The sequence below is a fragment of the Schistocerca piceifrons genome, chromosome X, assembly GCF_021461385.2.
Source record: "Schistocerca piceifrons isolate TAMUIC-IGC-003096 chromosome X, iqSchPice1.1, whole genome shotgun sequence".
NCBI classification, from domain to species: Eukaryota; Metazoa; Arthropoda; class Insecta; order Orthoptera; family Acrididae; genus Schistocerca; species Schistocerca piceifrons.
The window spans coordinates 72400980-72425476 of record NC_060149.1 but is presented as its reverse complement, the minus strand read 5'-3'; the positions used below and the strand labels follow the sequence as shown (position 1 = coordinate 72425476).

Below are 24497 nucleotides of genomic sequence, written 5' to 3'. Positions count from 1 at the left end.
CGGCTTGCGTGCCTCAACGATACATATAGTCATACCGTAGGTACAACCACAACAGAGGGGTATCTGTTGAGAGGCCACACAAACGTATGGTTCCTAAGAGGAGCAGCAGCCTTTCCAGTAGTTGCAGTGGCAACAATCTGGATAATTGACTAATCTGGACTTGTAACTCCAAACAAAACGGCTTTGCTGTGTTGATACAGCGAACGGCTGAAAGCAAGTGGAAACTACAGCCGTAATTTTTCCCGACGGCATGTACGTCTACTGTATGGTTAAATGAAGATGGCATGTTCTTGCTTAAATATTCTGGAGGTAAAATAGTCACTCATTCGGATCTCCGGGCGGGGATTACTCAGGTGGTTATCGTTATCAGGAGAAACAAACCTGGCGTTCTACGTATCAGAGCGTGGAGTGTCAGATCCCTTAATCGGCCAGGTAGCTTACAAAATTTAAAGAGAGAAATGGATATGTTGAAATTAGATATAGTGGGCATAAGTGAACTTCGATGACAGGAGGAACAGAACGTCTGATCAGGTGACTACAGGGTTATAAATACAAAGTCAAATCGTGGTAAAGCAGGAGTGGGTTTAATAATGAATAAGAAAATAGAAGCGTGTAATGTCAGATCCCTTAATCGGGCAGGTAGGTTAGAAAATTTAAAAAGGGAAATGGATAGGTTAAAGTTAGATATAGTGGGAATTAGTGAAGTTCTGTGGAAGGAGGTTCAAAATGGCTCTGAGCACTATGGGACTTAACATCTATGGTCGTCAGTCCCCTAGAACTTAGAACTAATTAAACCTAACTAACCTAAGGACAGCACACAACACCCAGTCATCACGAGGCAGAGAAAATCCCTGACCCCGCCGGGAATCGAACCCGGGAGTGGAAGGAGGAACAAGACTTCTGGTCAGGTGACTACAGGGCTATAAACACAAAATCAAATCGGAGTAATGCAGGAGTAGGTTTAATAATGAAATTGGAAAATAGGAATGCGGGTAAGCTACTACAAACAGCATAGTGAACCTATTATTGTGGCCAAGATAGATACGAAGCCCACGCCTACTACAGTAGTACAAGTTTATATGCCAACTAGCTCTGCAGATGACGAAGAAATTGAAGAAATGTATGATGAAATAAAAGAAATTATTCAGATTGTGAGGGGAGACGAAAATTTAATAGGCATGGGTGACTGGAATTCGGCAGTAGGAAAAGGGAGAGAAGGAAACGTAGTAGGTGAATATGGATTGGGGGTCAGAAATGAAAGAGGAAGCCGCCTGGTAGAATTTTGCACAGAGCACAACTTAATCATAGCCAACACTTGGTTCAAGAATCATGAAAGAAGGTTGTATACATGGAAGAAGCCTGGAGATACTAAAAGGTATCAGATAGATTATATAATGGTAAGACAGAGATTTAGGAACCAGGTTTTAAATTGTAAGACATTTCCAGAGGCAGATGTTGATTATGACCACAATCTATTGGTTATGACTCGTAGATCAAAACTGAAGAAACTGAAAAATCTTGGAACTTAAAGAGATGGGATCTGGATAAACTGAAAGAACCAGAGGTTGTAGAGAGTTTCAGAGAGAGCATTAGGGAACAACTGACAGGAACGGGGGAAAGAAATAAAGAAGAAGAAGAAGGGGTAGCTCTGAGGGATGAAGTAGTGAAGGCAGCAGAGGATCAAGTAGGTAAACAGACGAGGGCTAGTAGAAATCCTTGGGTAACAGAAGAAATATTAAATTTAATTTATGAAAGGAGAAAATATAAAAATGCAGTAAATGAAGCAGGCAAAAAGGAATACAAACGTCTCAAAAATGAGATCGATAGCAAGTGCAAAATGGCTAAGCAGGCACGGCCAGAGGACAAATGTAAGGATGTAGAGGCTTATCTCACTAGGGGTAAGATAGATACTGTCTACAGGAAAATTAAAGAGACCATTGCAGAGAAGAGAACCACTTGTATGAATATCGAGAGCTCAGATGGAAACCCAATTCTAAGCAAAGAAGGGAAATCAGAAAGGTGGAAGGAGTATAAAGAGGGTCTGTACAAGGGTGATGTACTTGAGGACAATATTATGGAAATGGAAAAGGATGTAGATGAAGATGAAATGGGAGACATAATACTGTGTGAAGAGTTTGACAGAGCACTGAAAGACCTGAGTCGAAACAAGGCCCCGGGAGTAGACAACATTCCATTAGAACTACTGACAGCCTTGGGAGAGGCAGACCAGACGAAACTCTACCATCTGGTGAGCAAGATGTATGACACAGGCGAAATACCCCCAGACTTCAAGAAGAATATAAGCGCCGGCCGTGGTGGCCGAGCGGTTCCAGGCACTTCAGTCCGGAACCGCGCGACTGCTACGGTCGCAGGTTCGAATCCTGCCTCGGGAATGGATGTGTGTGATGTCCTTAGGTTAGTTAGATTTAAGTAGTTCTAAGTTCTACGGGACTGATGACCTAAGATGTTAAGTCCCATAGTGCTCAGAGCCATTTGAACCATTTTTGAACCAAGAATATAATTATTCCAATCCCAAAGAAAGCAGGTGTTGACAAATGTGAAAATTACCGAACTATCAGTTTAATAAGTCACGGCTGCAAAATACTAACGCGGACTCTTTAAAGACGAATGGAAAAACTAGTAGAAGCTGACCTCGGGGAGGATCAGTTTGGATTCCGTAGAAATGTTGGGACACGTGAGGCAATACTGACCCTACGACTTATCTTAGAAGCTAGATTAAGGAAAGGCAAACCTAAGTTTCTAGCATTTGTAGACTTGGAGAAAGCTTTTGACAATGTTGACTGGAATACTCTCTTTCAAATTCTGAAGGTGGCACGGGTAAAATACAGGGAGCGAAAGGCTATTTACAATTTGTACAGAAACCAGATGGCAGTTATAAGAGTCGAGGGACATGAAAGGGAAGCAGTGGTTGGGAAGGGAGTGAGACAGGGTTGTCGTCTCTCCCCGATGTTATTCAATCTGTATATTGAGCAAGCAGTGAAGGAAACAAAAGAAAAATTCGGAGTAGGTATTAAAATCCATGGAGAAGAAGTAAAAACTTTGAGGTTCGCCGATGACATTGTAATTCTGTCAGAGACAGCAAAGGACTTAAAAGAGCAGTTGTATGGAATGGACAGTGTCTTGAAAGGAGGATGTAAGATGAACATCAACAAAAACAAAATGAGGATAATGGAATATAGTCGAATTAAGTCGGGTGATGCTGAGGGAATTAGATTAGGAAATGAGACACTTAAAGTAGTAAAGGAGTTTTGCTATTTGGGAAGAAAAATAACTGATGATGGTCGAAGTAGAGAGGATATCAAATGTAGACTGGCAATGGCAAGGAAAGGAGTTTCTGAAAAAGAGAAATTTGTTAACATCGAGTATAGATTTAAATGTCAGGAAGTCATTTCTGGAAGTATTTGTATGGAGTGTAGCCATGTGTGGAAGTGAAACATGGACGATAAATAGTTTGGACAAGAAGAGAATAGAAGCTTTCGAAATGTGGTGCTACAGAAGAATGCTGAAGATTAGATGCGTAGATCACATAACTAATGAGGAAGTATTGAATAGGATTGGGGAGAAGAGAAGTTTGTAGCACAACTTGACTAGAAGAAGGGATCGGTTGGTAGGACATGTGTTGAGGCATCAAGGGACCACCAATTTACTATTGGAGGGCAGCGTGGAGGGTAAAAATCGTAGAGGGAGACCAAGAGATGAATACACTAAGCAGATACAGAAGGATGTAGGTTGCAGTAGGTACTGGGAGATTGAAGAAGCTTGCACAGGATAGAGTAGCATGGAGAGCTGCATCAAACCAGTCTCAGGACTGAAGACCACAACAACAACAACAAGAAAATAGGAATGCGGGTAAGGTACTACGAACAGCATAGTGAACGCATTATCGTAAACAAGATAGACACGAAACCCACGCCTACCACAGTAGTACAAATTTACATGCCAACTAGCTCCGCAGACGATGAAGAGATTGAAGAAATGTATGATGAGATAAAAGAAATTACTCAGATAGTTAAGGGAGACGAAAATTTAGTTGCGATGGGGACTGGTATTCGATAGTAGGAAAAGGAAGAGAAAGAAAATTAGTAGGTGAATAAGGGACTGAGTGAGAGGAATGAAAGAGGAAGCCGTCTGGTAGAATCTTGTACAGAATATAATTTAATCATCGCCAGAAGCTGGTTTAAGGATCGTGGAAGAGGCATGGAGGCACCAAAAGGTTTCAGACAGATTATGTAATGGTTAGACGGAGATTTAGACCAGATTTTAAATTGTAAAGCATTTCCAGGGGCAGATGTAAATACTGACCACAATTTGTTGGTCATTAACTATAAATTAAAACTGAAGAAATCGGAGAGGGGTAGGAAATTGAGAAGATGGAACCTGGATAAGTGGGAAGTATGAGAGTTTGCTGGGAGTTTTAGAGGAAGCATTAGGAAATGGTTGACTAGAAGAGGGGAAAAGAATACAGTAGATGACGGATGAGTAGCTTTAAGAGAGGAAAGAGTGAAGGCATCAGAGGATGAACTAGGTAAAAAGACAAGGTCTAGTAGAAATTCTTGGACAACACAAGAGATATTAAATTTAATTGATGAAAGGAAAAAAATTAAAAATGTAGCAGGTAAAAAGGAATACAGCCGTTTAAAAAATAAGATAGACGGAAGTGCAAAATTGCTAAGCAGGTATGACTAGAAGACAAAGATAAGGATATAGAAGCATATTTCACTAGGGAAATATAGATACCGCCTATAGGAAAATTAAAGAGGTCTTTGGGGAAAAGACTAGCAGTTGTATGAATATCAAGAGCTCAGTCCTAAGCAAAGAAGGGAAAACTGAAAGATGAAAGGAGTACACAGAGTGCATATATATGGGAGATTAGTTTTGAAGCAATATTATAGAAGGGGAAGTCAACGTAGATGAAGATCAGATGGGAAACATAATACTACGAGAAGAATCTGAAAGAGCCCCGTGGATAGACGATATTTCGTCAGAAGTACTTATAGCCTTATGAGAACCAGCCATGGCAAAGCTCTTCCACCTGGTGTGCAAGATGTATGAGACAGGTAAAATACCCTCAGACTTCAATAATAACAATAATAATTATTATTATACAAATTCCAAAGAAAGCAGGTGCGAACAAGTGTGAATATTATCGAACTATCACGTTAACAAGTCATGGCTGCAAAATACTAAAACGAATTCATTGTAGAAGAATGGAAAAACTGGTAGAAGTCGACCTCGTGGAAGATCATTTTTGATTCCGGAGAGAAGTAGGAACACGCGAAGCAGTACTGATCCTATTCTTACTCTTAACTTATTTCTTAAATTTCTGGCTCTGTTTCAATTGTAGATATGTACCTAAATTTATTTTACCCTTGCTTCCAAAATCCGAGCTTTTGCACCATCTTACCTCGTCGTCGACGGAATTATAAGATGGAAAGACGGAAAGACATAGTTTGCAGAATATACGCGTTCTTCAAACGGAAAGCATACGCATACGTGTACCGCAACTGTCGCTTGGAATCGTCAACAATGCAATCCCCGTCCCATCCCTGACAAGCGCGAACCGTCATCTTTCGTGGATCAGGCTATAGACGACCAGAAACAATGTTAGTGGGAAGGATAATTCTGAATAATTTGCTTAACGACAGATATAAATTTACAATGGAAATGGGCAACTATAATACACCATCCTTCATATTAACATTTAGTACGAGTAAAGGAGGCTCCGTTACGTCGGTATACAAAGTAGATTAATTTTTACTTCAACAAGCAAGTAGTTTTCCAATAAGACAGATTATAATTTTATACTGTAGCAGTGACAGAACGTTTAAGGTGCATAACGATTGTTCTTATATAACAATTTTCTTCCAGCAGTCTCCATAACTGTATTTCGAGACAAGGAGCAGTCGCTATGTGCAATCATTTGCACCGCAGCAACATTGCACCATCTTCTCATCGCATCGCATCAAACGTTACTTTAACACATAAACATTCAAATAGCTATTTTTACTTTTTGTTTGCTGCGCAGTTGTACGAGACACAGCGGGTGCGCCACGGAATTATGACTCTGGGTCCAGCAGGGGCTGGCAAAACCGCATGCATACACACGCTGATGAAAGCGCTCACCGCCATGGGACAGTTTCACAGGTATTCCGCAGTTAATTTACACTTTTGCAGTTATATTATAATCATGAAAGACTGTATCCAAGCATTGACTCCCTGAGCGTGTAAATCACATCTCTCCAGCTGCATACGTAATCCAGTCACTCGCGTCTTGCACATATGCATTCCTTTTTTTTTTTGAGCAATATTTTTTTCTAGATAACCCTCTTTCTCACTTCCTTTGAAGCGAGGTGGCAGTTTGGTTAAACCAATGTGTACATATTCTGGAGAAGCGTGTTTTAAATTTCCATCCTGTTATCCAGATTTCAGTTTACTCATTCAGTGGCGCATGACTGACGTTCTTTCACATGCTCGTCCGGCTGACCATTTGCCCCACCGCCTTCGGGACTTTGAGCTCTAACTTTCCTTATTTTTTCTTTATCGCTCAATTCATGTGTCACTGACACAATATCGTCTAGTTTCTCATCACATAAAAGAACAGTGTCATAATTTCTTTGCCTTCTAATGCGCAGTGTACATGTTCATTACTACTCCCTCCGATTTTGCCGTTTCTTGTTTTCCGTTGCGCTGGTTCTTTATATTCTAAGTGACATGTGGGCGTTAGAGTGAGTGAGTGTGTGTGTGTGTGTGTGCGTGTGTGTGTGTGTGTGTGTGTGAGTGAGTGAGTTCCTAAGGAAGCAAATAGCTGAGGTCATCGGTCCCTAGACTTACGCACTACTTAAACTAACTTAGGCTAAGAACAACACACACAGCCATGCCCGAGGGAGGACTCGGATCTCCGGTGGGAGCGGCCGCGCAATCCGTGACAAGGCGCCTCAAACCACTCTGCCACTCCGCGCGGCAGGCGTTGCGCTCAGGTTACGTTGGAGGCGCAAGTAGAGCGCAAGGCAAGACGTCGTAGAGGCACTTTATGTGCAGCTTCAGTGGGCAAAAGTACGTTGGGACACTGTGCAGTGCTGCTACAGTTGGCCAATGAATAGGATACCCATAACCCACTACTTCGAGTGTTTAAATGCACATTCTAAGGGAGAAAAGACACGATGCACCACGAAGTAAATATACGAATGGGATGGAAATTTACAGGTGTGATGTACATGTACATAAAAACAAATTAATAGAATTTCAGAAAATTTGGATGATTTATTCAAGAGAAAGAGCTCCACAAAAACTGAGCAAGTCAGTAACGCGTTGGTCCACCTCTAAGCCTCATGCAAGCAGTTATTCGGCTTGGCGTTGATTGATAGAGTTGTTGGATGTCCTCCTGAGGGATATCGTGACAAAGTCTGTCCAATGGATGGCCGTCAAAATCGCGAGCTGGTTGGAGGGCCCTGCCTATAATGTTCCAAACGTTCTCAATTGGAGACAGATTTGGCGACCTCGCTAGCCAAAGAAGTATTTGAGAAGCACGAAAACAATCAGTAGAAGCTCTCACAGTGTGCAGATGGGCATTATCTTGCTGAAATGTAAGCCGAGTATGTCTTCCCGTGAAAGGTAACAAAACGAGGCGTGGAATGTCGTCGACGCACCGCTGCGCTGTAAGTGTGCCTGGATGACAACCAAAGGGTGTAGGTTCAAATGGCTCTGAGCACTATGGGACTTAACTGCAGTGGTCATCAGTCCCCTAGAACTTAGAACTACTTGAACCTAACTAACCTAAGGACATCACACACATCCATGCCCGAGGCAGGATTCGAACCTGCGACCGTAGCGGTCGCGCGGTTCCAGAGAGTAGCGCCTAGAACCGCTTGGCCATTCCGGCCGGCCCAAAGGGTGTCCTATGAAAAGAAATGGCACCCCAGACCATCACTCCTGGATGTCGGACCATTTGTCCAGTTCGACAATGTTTGGCACGACATCCAAAAACTGTGTCGCTAAATTTCATCCTGAATAACTGCTTGTATGAGGGCCAGAGGTGGACTCGCTTGTTCAATTTATGAAGCTCTTTCTCTTGAGTAAATCAGCCAGTTTTTCTGAAATTGTGATCATTTCTTTGTCTGCAAAAGTACATCACATCTACTGATTTCCATCGCATTCGGGTAATTCCTTCGTGACGTGTCTCTTTTTGTCTTAGAGTGTATTACTGTATCTCGGCGAAAGCTTAATGCTGCCAGTACTGCACATGCTCTCTGGTCGCTGCTATATGAGCAAACGATGCCACGTCCCTTTATTAAAACAGTTTAGGATCAACAGCAGTGGTTTGTTCCACTAGCTCTGTCCTGAATACCGGGCTGCTCTCGTCACACAGAGCCACGCCACGAGAACTAGTTCTGCAAGGTATGCAGGAGAGCTTCTGCGAAGTTTGGAAGGCAGGAGACGAGGTACTGGCGGAATTAGAGCTGTGAGGACTGGGCGTGAGTCGTGCTTGGGTAGCTCAGTTGGTAGAGCACTTGTCCGCGAAAGACAAAGGTACCGAGTTCGAGTCTCGGTCCGGCACACAGTTTTAATCTGCCACGAAGTTTCATATCAGCGCAAACTCCGCTGCAGTGTGAAAATTTCATTCTGGAAACATCCCCTAGGCTGTGGCTAGCCATGTTTCCACAATACCCTTTCTTCCAGGAGTGCTAGTTCTGCAAGGTATACAGGAGAAAAAAAAATGGTTCAAATGGCTCTGAGCACTATGGGACTTAACATCGATGGTCTTCAGTCCCCTAGAACTTAGAACTACTTAAACCTAACTAACCTAAGGACATCACACAACACCCAGCCATCACGAAGCAGAGAAAATCCCTGACCCCGCCGGGAATCGAACCCGGGAACCCCGGGCGTGAGAAGCGAGAACGCTACCGCACGACCACGAGATGCGGGCTATACAGGAGAGCGTCTGCGAAGTTTGGAAGGTAGGAGACGAGGTACTGGCGGAATTAGAGCTATGAGGGCGGGGCGTGAGTCGTGCTTGGGTAGCTCAGTTGGTAGAGCACTCACCATGAAGATAGTTCTGTAAAAATTTTTTCACAGTCTGTTGGTTGTTGCGGAATTTTAAGATGCACAGTTTCTATTATTTAGTGAAAACTTTCTCTGACTGAAAGAAGAAACACTGACATTGGAGGAAAAAGAGTATTAGAATTCATTGCTGCATTTATTCTCACAGAATCCCAAAATCTAGGTACTTACTTATGTCGGCACAGCTCGTGTTCACTAATCATGTGTCTACAACATGTAGAATTGTAAATCTGTTACTTGTCGAAACTGCGTGCTAGCACTTCATTATTCCGTCGTTATGAACAATAGATGTGTTAATAGCAAACACCGTTGCAACATTGTTTTATTTAGCCTCGCTGTTTACGCTCATAGATACGTGCTAAGAAGAACACAATTCCATAGATATTAGCACGTAAATAATTGTTAGAGGTAGATAAGTTTGCCTTGAACGTCTGCGGAGTTCCTGATATACACGCTGCGTGGTCATCAGCGCAATTTACATAGAATTCTGGAAGCGTGACTCTTGCTTCATAGGGTGCTTTGCCCCATTTGTCATACGTTGCATGCCCATTGCACGATAGAGTTGTGTGGTGATATAGCTGAAACTTAACACAGCTCAGGAAGTTTGGGATACATGGCCGTACTTTCAGTCGGGGGAATATGCCTTATTATAATCTGCCAGATGCTGTGAATGGATTTAAATTTGAAAATAGATAGTAGTCAAGGCTGTTAGTGGTTACTGATATGTATAAACTATCGTTGGTTGTATGGTCATGAAACCAATAGCCAATATAAATAAACAAAAGGTTCTGAAAGTCAAAAGCTATAATAAATTATACTTCCCTGCCACATCATGGTATTCCTCAACTCTTTGCTCTGAATTAATTTTTTTCTTGTTTAGCTGGAGTAACGTACCACTTTTAAGTCGCTTCACTGATTTTAACGATATAGTTATGCATTCCAGTACGTTCTGAGTATAAAAGGGAGATACCCTTTCGAACGTCCTCTTTCTCTTCTAACAACAATAAATTCATTTTGATTCAGATTTACCCTGTTACCATCCATATTTCTCATCGTCACTGTTGACTGCTCAGGAGGACTAATCCGCAGAGCTGTCTATGGTGGTTGAATGGTCAGCCCGACCCACTGGAGGATTTTTTGTCTGTAATTCATTATCGCTCTCGGTCCTATGAGCCACTTAGAAAATAGGGGCCACCCAGACAGAGCTCCGCTAGCCTGGGAAAGCCTTGCAGCCTACAGGTGAGGTGCAGCAAGTTCCCCTGAGGTTACCTGCTAGCGATTGTTTCACGCCAGCAGCTAGCCATCACATTCGCTCGTAGCACATCTTGAGACTGTGGTTTCCCTATAGCAAAATATAAAAAATAAAAAAACAGAAGTTTTTGCCATCCTCCAGATCCGAACCATCAGCCAAGATCGACGTTCTCTGGGACACACAAAGTTCCACCGGCGCACCGCACGGTAGTCGCTGGAGCATGCCCAGAGCTCACAATTACAGATTATTGGCGGCGCTTACCACTTCCCAGCTCAACAAACCTGGGTTCGCGAAACCCGTACCCAGCCACTGAAGACTGAGCTCGCCATTTGCTACCACCCCGGAGGCACGAGTGGCTTATAGAAGATCACGGACGCGACGAGTAGACGGGTTATGAAAATGGGGTACTTTACTTTTGATGAGATGCCTGAAAGTCGCTCAATCCTCAGTCTCAATCAGTGTGTAGAGATTTGGAATCCTGGGTGTTGTGTGATGTCCTTAGGTTAGTTAGGTTTAAGTAGTTCTAAGTTCTAGGGGACTGATGACCATAGATGTTAAGTCCCATAGTGCTCAGAGCCATTTGAACCAATATCTGGAATCAATGGGACGTACAGTAAAATACGACCAAGGGGCATGTTTCAAATCCAAGTGTAAACCGAGTATGAAGCTGTCGTGAAATCTCAAACATACGTCTATTGGTGGACTTAACAGCTTACGTTGACGATGAAGCGTCGAGAAGGCGCTGAATCAGAATAAAAGAAGAAATCATATTAAGTAGGTTTCTTTCCCGACTCAGTACTTGGAATTCATACCCGTTTATTTCTTGAGCACTTGTTCTAGAGTCCTGAGCCTAACTTAAAAAGTATCTTAATTATGCTCCTTCTGCATAGACTTACAATAGCATTGTGCCAAAGAGGAGAATCACCATGTTGTCACACATTTAATTTCCACATTTTTATCGCTGTTACAAGTGTATAGGCTATAAGCTAAAAACAACATTTCGATAAACAATGAAAACCTATGAAAGTCTCTATTAAATATATCATTTTATGTATTCGATCATATTAATTGTAATATACTATTCAGAGAATTGGAAAACATTGTGTTACTTGATATTTTATTTTAATATATAAGCTTATTTCGGCTTTATTTCCTGCGTCGTAGATGGGCTCATGTCAACTCTGAGTAAACCATTATGGCTGTCTATACCTGTAGAAAATATCTTTGAGTAGACAACTAGCTGTCAAACACGAATTTTTATAACTGTCAGGTAGTATTATAATATAATGATTATACATTTATGTTAAATTCATGAGTGTTTCAATATTGATACCAACGTCCAAAAATGTCGAAGTGAAAATAATAAAATGTAAGTAACAAACTAATTAGAACAATGTTCATTCCCCAATCAATATTGTCACACACGTTTTTTCAATACAAGTTGAGTTAAATATGTCTTGTAATTGATTATTTTTATCGATACAGGGAAATGCGGATGAACCCGAAAGCAATCACAGCCTCACAGATGTTTGGTCGCTTGGACGTGGCAACAAATGATTGGACAGATGGAATTTTTTCAGCAATGTGGCGGAAGACGCTTAAACTGAAAAAAGGTACGAAATTTCACTTTTCTTATTTTGCTACCAACGTGAGAGTTATACAGTCAGATTGGCATCGCTATGCAGTCGAAAGAGACAAAGTCAGTAGCTACTCGTGGAAAATATAAGAGTACATTAGTGCATTATTATCAGCGCAGATGAGTTTTAGATATTCAATAGACAAGGTGAAATAGAATCTATTCAGTTTTTCAGTTTCATTCCTCATAAATATGTCGATAAATGAGCTCCTCCGACTAGTAGACTCGAAAAGATTATAATGCTAACTTTCGATTCTCTAGCCAAATTGTTTGGAAAGGACCTACTCGCTTCAGTTTCCTAATGCTCAAGGCTAACACCTAGCACAAATCTCTATTTCTTGTTCAGAGGTTACGAGCCCTCTACACACGTATAACACGAACTCACATTTTAGGGCATGCGAGGAAACATGACCGCGTTATATATCAGTTAGACACTCGTCTGACATCAACTAGATTTCTGATAGTACAAAAAAAACTGATAAAAGTCATCAAATTTTAATATTAAATAAAGTTCTCATGGTTACATTATTGCCTTTGTTACTTAACAACTGCAGCGTTCTTTCGTTTTTACTCAAGTTTTATATTATAAAACACGAAATTCCTTTCGACTTGTTCTCATTTTTCACCAATAATCCAACAACCCCGACAACATATGCACACGCACACACACACACACACACACACACACACACACACACACACACACACACACACACACCGTCCCATATCTGTCTACAGCTTGTATTTTACTAAATTTATTAAAGTACTGAGGTGGTTGGACTATTTTTCAGTGGAAATTATATTCTACTAGCATTACACAGGTATACTGAAAAGTACGTTTCATGGAGCATACTCGAAAATTTTGACGCATTTTGACATAGCTTAAATGTAAAGCCTATTTTCTACGCGGTAAAATTACAATAATTTCTTAGCATAACTCTTTTATCCAGTGAGTCAAAAAGAGTATTTGTAGCAGTGAGACCGCTATCGCAAACACATCAACTTCTCTTATAAAAGGAAACCTAAGAATGTTAATATAGATCGCTCAAGTAAACTCACATGAAGGCAACTAGCTCTTACAAGGAAACAGCACCAACTATAAGGAGAAAAGATCACTTGCAACACATCAGCCCAAAACAATCTATCCCGCTCTAAAATCGCGGCCATAATTTTGACTGTACGCGGCTATGGCCTTCTGAATGTCCATCTTTTAAACTTCGCGCGCTTCAGTTGTCACTCGCTCCGCCCCACTGCAGCTGCCTAATGCCCGAGCGCAAAGTACAGCACAGCGGAGTGTAAACCAGAATCCCATTCACGATAATGTTGAAACTGTGGGAGGGGCTGGGGCAAATAGACACATCTGCCCAATGTGTTTTAAAATTTTGTTCGAGATCACGAGTTACTCTGAAATATTATGAAAGAAAATTAATGATTTTCAATTTACAATTTAATCATGCCAACCACGTTGAAGAAGCCCGTATCTCCAGTAACTGTACTTTACCCTAATTGTGTCAGCTTTAAAATCCAAAGAACATAACGCATAACAGCGATATTAATAATTAAATAGCTCTGCACCACTTCTTTAACAATAAACTAATTCCTTTCATTTATTTACACTTCATTTTTGAATCTCACCATAAAAACGTTCAGAGCAAATAGATCCTTGGCAGCAGTAGAGGTTGGAGAACACGCGATTTAAAACAACGATCAAAGCTTGTTGTCAATGTAAAAACAGTATTTCACAAACCTCTTACTCACTCCAATATACGGTACTTCATGCTCGTCATTATACGGCTGCGGTGAGGTGGAGAAAGTGAAAATGTTATATGCACGTGTTTAATAGCTGTACATTCAAAAGCTCGTAACTGTGGACTGTCACAATCATGGCCCAAATTTTCGCTTGAGATAGATTGCTGGGACTGATAACTTGCAAGTGCGCTTTTTCCTCCTTAAAATATGGGATCCAGTTAGTGATGTTTCTTTGAGCTTCTTCCAACCTTTGTGCCTCGTATTATCACACAGTGGCGTTGGTCGGGATTACTTTTACGGTGCTCAGAGATTGGCCACTAGCGCCCAAAGTAAACAACTAAACTGAGATCCCAATTCTTTGCCCGCTTCTGTCTTCCCTTTCTTGCTTGTCCCGAACAGAGGAAGGTATCAGTAGTTTGAGTCCTTCTACTACAGTTAATAATAATCTCTAACTTTTTATTTCATCACTTAAATATACATTTATTAATTCTAGGAGAATATGTTTGGATGGTGTTAGACGGGCCTGTTGACAGTATCTGGATAGAAAACTTGAATTCGGTCCTAGACGATAACAAGACACTTACACTCGCCAATGGGGACAGGCTTTCTATGGCGCCCACCTGCAAAGTGATATTTGAACCAGAAAACATTGATAATGCATCTCCAGCGACTGTGTCACGGAACGGGATGGTAAGTATACATATTTTGTCAGACGATATTACATTGAAAATATATTTTCATTGTTTATGTGTGTAAGATACTGCCGAAATTTCAAAACTGTGTTATAAAATGGAGACTCAGTGTAAATTATTAAGTAATGAAGTTTTCTGTCTCCATACCTTCCTGGTATCACTCCATCACGAAATTAGAAAAGAATTGTTTCCGTGCTTCGTATCATTCATACGTAAGGAATTAGTGAAAGCAGCAACGTCTAAGCGGTAGAAGTACGTCTTCAAGAACTTTCCATTCAGAACTTATCTTTTCTGAATTCGGGTGAAGAAACTTCACACAACCATACTTTCCTCTAGAAGCCGGTATCCTGTGATTTTATTGTTATTATTATATACTTTCACGGCCTCATTGGACCTCTTTTGTCAATCATTTGCTAATCGTTTCCTTTGATAAGAGCATGGTTCAAGCCTTCCAAATTGCCCAATATCGTTTCGTTCGTGCTGACCTTTGGTGTCTTTCCCCATCTGTAAATGTTCTTCTCATTTTATTTCGTTTGTCTATTTTTGGTTTCAATTCTGTTGTTGAAGTGTCGAAAAGTTGTGTGATAGGCTATTGCGCTGTCTTAGCCCTGTTTTAATCGTAAACGGACGTGACAGTTCTTTGAATTTTATTTTGGATTTGGTGTTTGTGAATGTTACTTTTATCATTTTTATTAATTTCGGATGAAGTTCGAAATTCCTTGATATATCTGACACTGAAAATCTTAGGACACAATCGTAAGCTTTCTTGAAGTTTACAAAGAGTGCAAATTGTTTTTGTCTTCTTTTGCAGGCATACATAACCTTTTTTAGAGTGCTCATCTGTTCCGAGCTGTTTCTCCAGGGTCTAAAGCCTCCTTAACAGTCTCCAAGATACTGTTCAAGTTGATCGTTACAGCGACAGCACAGAATTCTTAAACAAACTTTATATGTGTAATCCAAGAGGGAAATCCCTCTGTAGTTGCTCCGATTCTTTCCTCTTTTTGTGTAATGGATGCGTTATAGTCGTAGTTCAAAGTTCTGATACTTTTTCTTTTTGCCAGCTTTTCACCATGCAGTCGCGTAATAATATTTTCGCAAGTTCTCCTGGATATTTCCAGAGTCCTGCAAATGTTTGATCTTCTCCATATGCTTTGCAGTTCTTGAACTCCCTCAAAGCTTTGGTGGCTTTATATTTTCCGGTGGTGCTTTATTGGGGTCTCTGTGTTTATTTGAAGAAGTTTTGAGGGATCTTCACAGTATAAAAGTTTGTTAAATGTTTCTGCTAAAATTTCTGAGTTTCCTCTATTGCTATGGGTCATGTTATTGTTTTTTGTCCTTTTAGCTTTAGTATTGGCGGATCGTATCTTTGGAGTTGTATGCTAAATATTTTGCAGTGACCCATGGGTTTGTTTTCTCGCTATTTTATTCTATCATTAAAAGTATATCTTTTTGGTATTGACGCTTAGCTCTCCTTATTATTTTTTGGGTTATTTTTCTTTGATCTGTGAGTTCCAATTGTGGTTCTTTTTTTTTGACTCAGATATCTTAACCAGGCTTGGTGTCTATCTCCCACTGTTTAATCGCACTGATCATCCGCCACTGGTGTTTTTTCTTTGGGTTATTGGCGCTACTTGTTTAGCCATTTGTTTCGACTGGAGAATTATCTCCCATGAATCGTTTGTTAGTTCTATATTTCTAGTTCGTTCTTCATATTCCTCGTTATTTCTCAGTTTATGAAGGTGATAGATTCTTTTCTTTTTGGGGTGGGATTTTTTGTTTATTGATGAGATGAATTTAACTTTTATTTTAATCAAGTAATGATCTAAATTGGTGTCTGCTCCTCTCAAGACTTTCACGTTGTAAATTTATATCTGGTAGTTCTCATCCTTGCAAACATGATCCAGCTGCCATTCTCGTTTTTCCAGTCTGTTTCCAGGTTTTGAGTTTATTTGGTCTTCTCATGGAGTATGTTGAATTTGAGATCACGTCATGATTTCTACAGGACTGCACCAGTCTTTTGCCATTCTTGATCGTTCTTCTTTGTGCTCGTTAGTTCCCTATAACATCTGCACATCTCTTTTCTCATAATAACTGGGCACTGAAGTCTCAAATTAAAATTTTGGTGCGATATTTGTTGATATTTGTTGCTGTCTGATCAAAAAGCTCTCAAAATGTATTTACATCCTCTCTGTCTTTTTTCTATCATTTTTATCATTAGCTATGGATGGACATTTATTATAGTGTATATTCTGTTTACAGCATTACGTATTTCCTGTTGAAATTCTAAGAGATTGAGCTTTTAATTCTGTTATTGACTAATATTTTGAGGTTGACCACGAATCCTGTTCCGAATTGTGGACATAGCTTCATTACTATTTGGCTCGCATCCTTTTGTAAATTCTATATCCTTGTGATTCCAATCGTTCCTGACCAGTGTTATTCATTTCTTGGAGTCCCTGTCGAACCATTTCACCTGCTAAAATTTTGAGTTTTCCTGGTTGGATAACGGAATTTACTGTATTTATTGCTATGTTGTTTATCTCCCCTGTCTTCAATCTAAATTTCGATCTTCTGTCTGTCTAGGGGCATTTCCAGATGCTCCGATTCATCTAAATTATCTTTCAAGTGACTGCCCTCCGTATTTAAGTACAGTTCTCCGTAGCTATTTCCAGGTGATGGAATTTTGCCTAAAAAGTTTGTTTCTTTATTTGACTTTCAAACGTAGTCAACGTTGTATGGAGCAATCTCTGAGTTATGACTACGGTTGTTAACCGTAGAGGTTGTTGTGTGTTTGCTCAGCGAAAGATATTTTATTTCGCTCAAGTCCATTGACAAGCCGGTGAGAACCTTCCTACCCACCACCTGGGACGCAGCATTTCGGAGTATCATCTCTCCGCCTGCTACAACAGCGTAGCAGATTCGTGGCTCCTGTCATTTTGTAAGTACAAATCTTTACGAAATATTAAACATGTCTTATGTTTGTATGGTGTGGTAGATCTTATAAGTAACACATTTTATAAAGATGCATTCGTTTCTATTTTCTAATAATCGGCGCCGAGGAAAGAGCATCGCCCATAAAATAAATTGTATTTATTTGATCGTTTCATCTGTACGTGAGCCACGACAAAACTGTCGTACTTAAGTTGATCATGTTCTTTTCTAAAATTTTGTTCTCTACCTATCCTTCATACATAATACTTGGACTTACGAAATGCCGGCCGATGTGGCCGAGCGGTTCTAGGCGCTTCAGTCTGGAACCGCGCTACCGCTACGGTCGCAGGTTCGAATCCTGCCTCGAGCATGGATGTGTGTGATGTCCATAGGTTAGTTAGGTTTAAGTAGTTCTAAGTTCTAGGTGACTGATTACCTCAGATGTTAAGTCCCATAGTGCTCAGAGCCATTTTGAACTTACGAAATCTTTCTTATTCATAATTTCTAGCCTGATTGTCTCGTTGAAGCACATGTTGTTTACTGGGATATTGACGTCTGTATTGCAAAGCTTCAAGTTGGTTCATTTGATAGTGCTTTGACGTTGTGAGCCTTGTGGTGTAAAGTGAATGAAGTCCCATATTTCTGCCTACCTCCTGTTGATACTCTTTCATTCACTTTTGGATCCAGAATTTTACCAAAGTATGGAAAAGTTCGGGAAGTGAAAACCCATTGCTCATTTGTTATGAGGCACAAAATCTCTGTTCATGTCGGAGCTATGAGCTATGAGCAGGCCAGTTCTGCAATTCCATATACTTTTCTGTCAGCAATTCCATACAGTTTTCCGTCTCTCTACACCTGCCCTTATTTGCACAGCGTCATGTCGAGTGAGGCTTATGCGGACGTGGACTCGTGCCCGCTTCACCCTGCTGCAACCGGGCCGCGGGCGGGCCAAGGCCCGGCTGTCTCGGCTTCGAAGGTCCCCCTGGAACAGCGCGATGTTTCACTTACTTGTTAGTATTGTGGATTAGGCATTTTTCTATCGGCACACCTCTCTTCAGTTCGGCGGAATCGTGGTGTCAGCGCTGTTTCCTCTCGCTATTTATTCGTGGTATGAGGGACGTTTACAGGTTTAGTCGTTGTCTGCACAAAAAAGGTACTCTGGCGATCTATCATCACAAACCTTTAAAATTCAATGGGAATTGCACAAGAGAAGGATGAAAATTATCAATATATATTATGCAGTCACGTAAGCAATGGGTACTGCAAATTTGCTATAAAGCTACATTACAATACCATGCAGAAGTAATATAAAAATTAAGTTGGCAACGAAAGAGCCAAACATCACAACGCTCGACAGACGAGATTCATTGTTCTCCACATCAAGAAGCACTTTGTGTTAAATTTGCAGGCATGAAGTACGTGAAGAATTTGATGGTACGAATAGCAAAATTTCTGAAGTTGCGCGCATTGTTCCGCCGTCAGTTGCAACAATTTTCGCTGGAAATGAACGAAGAGTATGGAAAATTTGAATATTACTGAAAAGTACATTGGTCAAGTGAAGGGGCATGCCTGGACGATTTTTCTATTTAAAACTCGTTGTAGTTGATTTTATGAAGGATAAAGGAGTGCAGGAACGAAAATTGGAACTTCTGGAATGGATTGCAGAACTCGCATTCTACGTGGAATTGACTGTATACTGCTCACTGTAGGACATTGTAAGGAGAGAAACAACTTATTTCTGATTTCCTGGGGACGAGTTTAAAGAACAAATCGCATTGTGGAATGGACACATCTCGAGAAACACAGTCTGTGTTCACTGGCCTTAAATAAAACGCGAGGTTTGAAGAAATCATTGTGGGCTTGAAAGAATTGCAAAGACAGTTTCCTAAACGTTATGAGGACATCGCCAGTCTTACATCTGCTATCGAGCTGTTTTCAAGACAGTTTGCAGTTTCAGTTGAAAGCTACACTGTGCATGACGTATTTAAATTCCCGTTTTAAAGACAAATCCGTATAACGTGAACACTGTCCAGGAAGTCTACATCCCTTTCCTCAGGTACAATTTCCATGTCTCCATAATGAAGCTGCAAAAGTTCTACAATATTTCGAGCAACATAAATGTGTGAAAGACGTTTTTTCGATTACAAAACTAAATAGGTCACGATTACATGGCAACCTGAGTTCGAAAATCTGTGAAATTATCTGTGTCTGTCCTTATTCCGACAGTGTGTGTGTGTGTGTGTGTGTGTGTGTGTGTGTGTGTGTGTGTGTGTGAAATCATATGGGACTTAACTGCTAAAGTCATCAGTCCCTAAGCTCACACACTACTTAACCTAGATTATCCTAAGGACGAACACACACACCCATGCCCGAGGGAGGACTCGAACCTCCGCCGGGACCAGCCGCACAGTCCATGACTGCAGCGCCATAGACCGCTCGGCTAATCCCGCGCGGCTCCGACAGTGTGTACCAGATTAAAATTATATGTTTTCAGTACGCCAAAAATAATTTAACAACACTGTAAATTTGTTTTGTTTTCGATCTATGTTGTTGTGAAATGTGAAATATAAAACCAAGTCTCACTCAGTGCGACTGCATTGCTATTTAAATGTGGCGCGTTCGCAGTTTCCTCCGTCCTCACGCTCAAAGTGGTGTGGCGTTGGGGGAAACGTGCGAGCCAAGCTAAGCTCTGTGGAACTCGTGCCAATGCACGTACCGCGAGTCGAATTCTTGGCCACCCTTGAACAAAATGAACTGGGAAATCCACACCAAAACCATCATTCCGTTTTATCATGCTCCGCAATGCGTCACTCCATTAAACCTTTCAGTGATTCATACACCAATGGCAAAGCTGTTTGCATCACCGTCGGCGATACGAGCGAATTTCCTCGGTGGCTAGCACAATTGACTTGCATTCGGAAAGAGTGGCGATAAAATACCCGTTCCCTTATCCTGATATAAATTTTCCATAGTTCCCCACACTGGTTAAGGCGGGTGCTTGGATGATTCCTTCTAAAAGGAAATAATCGATTTCTTTTCCCATGTTTATTCAGTCTGATCATATGCTCTGTCTTTAACGTCCTCATTGTCAACGGGACATTAAGTTTCTTTCTACGATAGGTGACGTCGGGCATTCTTTCGTGTGATAAGTGCATCCGGGCAGCAGCAGTACTATGAGAATCAGGTGTCACCGTCTCTCGATGAATCAGTCTTCTACTAACGTATGTATTTGAGCTTTAGCGAATGACTATGTAGTGGCAATGAAGGTTGACTGATATTGGTTCGCACTATACGGTTTGTAATTCGGCGATTCCCGTCAGTTAATTTGGAGGAGGTGATTAATAATGAACTTGGACACATTTAATTCTTGTGCATTCTTATGATGGAATACAGTACGACCTTGTCCTCTTCTGACCAAGTCAGTCTTCTACGTTGACTAACTCTAACAGAAAGAACCTCTAGGATACCAGCACACTATGCCTGCATCGTTTAACCACGGATGTATTGCCAAGCGTCACACACGGCACTTTCAGTTGGAGTCCGGAAATTTTCGGCGACACGGTGGATATTGCGCATCTGATGCGTACGAACCATCATTTGTCCCTTGCGTGAGGTAAAGTGTAGATGCTGGAATACTGTGTTTGTTATCGCGAAACTAGCCACATGGAGAGTTTGAAAATCTGAAAATTCGAGCACTGTGATCGCAAGTACAGACAGCATCGATGTGGACGATATGATTCAACGTCGTAGGTTGAACGTTTTACATTCTGTGGCTTTCAACTAGAAATGCAACGTATGGCGAAAGTGTTGTGAACGCAGGAACTTGTAGTTCATTATACTGAATGGATGAATTAGTGTTCGTCACCATGAGAAGTTGGGATCAACTTCCGTCATCGCGGGTGTACTAAGGAAACTGGACTGTATCCAAAAACAGAACCGACGCCTCGCGGTTGTCGAAGCTGATGTCCAATATCAGAAGCCTTACGAGCTGATGTAATATTGGCATTGAACTTCACCTTTACCGCAAAGACTGTGTAGTGCAACTACTACAAACACTCACAGATGCGCATGAATGGAAACTTCGTTCGTGTAACAGACAATAAAAAAAACAATGTGCAGGAGACTTATTTGATATTTCACCAACTCATTTGAGTCTTTAGGTATCATAGTTTAATTAATTGATTCAGTTTCTCCCTTACTTGTTTCCTGTAGCTATATTATACGTAATTGAGTTGGATCAATAGTTTCTAAAAATTCTGTATATTTGATTGTAGTCGCAGAAGAAATGCAATATTTTGAGCACCCCAGTTCTGCCCCTGACACTTCATTCACATAACTGTAATTTTGTTCTGTAAGTTTACTAATCTCTTGGTACAATAAATGGTTTCAGCTTGTTTGGTGGCATTTTTAAGTACTTTGCAGTACTGTCTGTGATGAAGTAGTCAAACTAGACTGATTGTACTTCATGCTGTGATACAACTTCCACTTCTTCCTACGTGCTAATTTAATGTCATTAGTACTAAATTTCTGCCTACAATTATTATGGAATAGAACTGGCAAAGAATGTGATGAAACTTTGTAAAAATGCGTTATATCCATCATTCAGGTTGTCTCTCCTGAGAACTTGTTTCATCTGTTACAGCCTTTTCAGACAGTTCATATGAGCTTCGTGTTTCTAGGTCTTTATGCAGGTCTCAATTGGTCCTTGTTTGATTTCCAGCTCGACAAACTGCGCTTCCTTTTTGCTATTGTTGCAAGAGTTGTACGTAATATCTTCTCTATTACTGTCTTGCAGTAAAAACCAAGAGTAGATGCCCTGTTTAATCCACTTTTTCCTTTGATGTAGTTGTTACCGGTCAGAACGGCTGAGTGGCCTAAGGCAACAGGCTCAAAGAACTCACTTTCTTCGTTATGGCATGTATAAAGTCTTGTATTAGCCTGTCGAATAAAATCTTCGCGGTCTTCCAGTTGCTTCAAGTGGTTACACTTTCACGAGCTGTCAGCCGAGATCTCCTCGTCCATGTCACGCACAGTTTCATTATCTCCTTGCGTTGGTATTGGTTGACTCCTGTAACTTCTCAGAACATCCTTTTCGTCCCAGTATGGGTGTTGAGATCCCAAGGATTTCGATATTATCCGACGTTTTGGTCCTTTCTTCATCAAACTGTTACCGGAACTCCTTTACTTCCTTGGGTTGTTTCTAATGTTCTTGCTAACTGAGTCATGGATACCGAAGTAACCACCTAGGTTTTTATTTGTTTTGCAGCCAGTGCTGATAGACAAGGAGACAGCCCCAGAACACGACACTTGTTTCGGAATAAGTTTTTGTGCTCCATCCGAAGAGAAAACCAAATGTGTTTAGAAGTGAACCTGTAAATACAGCCACCCGTTACATAGCATCTGACTCTGATAATGAAATATCTCAACAGTGGAAAGATTTAATGGATTTTATTTCTATTTTGCTCTGCTTGACTCTTGAGCCACCCTTACGGCCGCTGATTACCTATAAGTGCCAGTAAGATACTAAACCAGGACGTCACAATGCGACGGGATTCAGGTAAGCTTTATCTGCAGTTAATTTGTCTATTGTACTTCTAAAATGTGATTTTCTGAAACAGGTGTACATGAGCTCCTCAGGGTTGGACTGGGACCCTGTCGTCTGTGCGTGGCTGAAGACGCGAAGCAAAAAGGAGAGTCAGATATTCCAGAAACTTTTTTCGGACTCCTTCCCTACAGCTTTTACGTGGTGCACACAAAATCTTTCCTGGGCCATGAAAGTTCTGAAGTGCGTCATTGTCAGACAGGTAATTATTTCATATCAGTCTTACGTTTACTTGTTATTAATAACTTACATATATAGAAAAACTGACATAGGCTGTAATGTCACCACAGGAAATACCCTCAACCACGCACCAATTAATCATTTTCAATCAAATCATCCACATTCATTCACTTTGGAAAAGTTATCTGATCTGATTTTCTCGTAATATATGCGGCGACAGCTCGACGACGCCAAAGTATATTCTAGTGCGTTTATTCTTTGAAATAACAGAGATGCATATATGCATTCTCCATGGTTGTTTAGAGTGGTAACGAGGACAGCTTCTGGAGTATCTGTTGAGGGATTGACGTGTTTCTGAGAGATACATATTCTGCTTTTCTTCTCGCTAAAGCGAACCAATTAACATATGTGCCGCTAGCGGTTTGTTTGAAGAGAAAGAGACTGTAAAAGGAAAAAATTAAGGCGTGGAATCAACGGAGATCTGGACATGTAATGGAGATGTATTTAATACACAATTTCCTCCATAAATAAGGTTTGTGACTTTTTTGTTCTGGAGTGAATGAACGAATGAGTTTTTTTCTGAATCATTTGATGATCACGTTGGCCCTGTAATTAGTGGGGAAGTTTCAGCTGTGTCGAAGAGAGCCTGCAATCACTGAGTCTGTGTTAAATCGTCCAAAAAGGCTTCGTACACATCTGGAATTCGCAATCTTTCGTAAAAGGAACAAATTGTCCAAACGATTGATTCTCCCGACTGACTGCAGTGTTTAACAGTAATAATAAATGTAAAGATCTCTTACAGCAAGCCAGCCGCTGATTACCAAGACGAAGGACTCCACCAAAGATCCTATTTGGCTGACTTCACGTAATGAAATATTATATTAAAACTGTACATAGATAAAGGAGCGAAAGAGAGAGAGCGAATGAAAATAGAGATAATACTAATAATCCTCCATCAGTCTAATTTTTCGCCTGTCTCATCACGGATCAGCCAAGAACTGGGAGGGCCTTACTTTACTGTATAGATTTATGTGTGAAGGTGAAGGGATCTTAAAGGCAACAGAAACACGTCTATACAGACAAGACATTACACAGAGATAGTGGCTAGCTGCATTCACCATCTATTCTTAGATAAAGAGACGGCAACTTATTATCCGAACATTTAAAAATGTTAAAAGGTCCAGACTAGACCGTCAGCAATTTGGTAACGATGTAAAATATTGAATGATAAAGTTGACTGCAGTCAAAAAACAACAAAATTTTATTGAAACTATACATGTTTGACCGATGTAACCACGATATTACTTAGCGTGTTTTTTACTGAAATAAACTTTCTTTGTTACAAATGTATTCTCTGTTGATCTGACCTACAAT

General features: G+C 40.7%; 1 protein-coding gene across 1 annotated transcript in view; it reads left to right on the top strand.

Moving 5' to 3' along the window:
• Positions 1–24497, top strand: part of LOC124722180 (dynein axonemal heavy chain 5) — an 843802-nt gene that overhangs the window by 465363 nt on the left and 353942 nt on the right. The window contains exons 40-43 of the mRNA XM_047247380.1: positions 6047–6165; positions 11819–11946; positions 14212–14408; positions 22960–23145. Of these exons, the coding sequence (XP_047103336.1) occupies positions 6047–6165; positions 11819–11946; positions 14212–14408; positions 22960–23145 (630 nt within the window). The remainder of the gene's footprint in view (positions 1–6046; positions 6166–11818; positions 11947–14211; positions 14409–22959; positions 23146–24497) is intronic.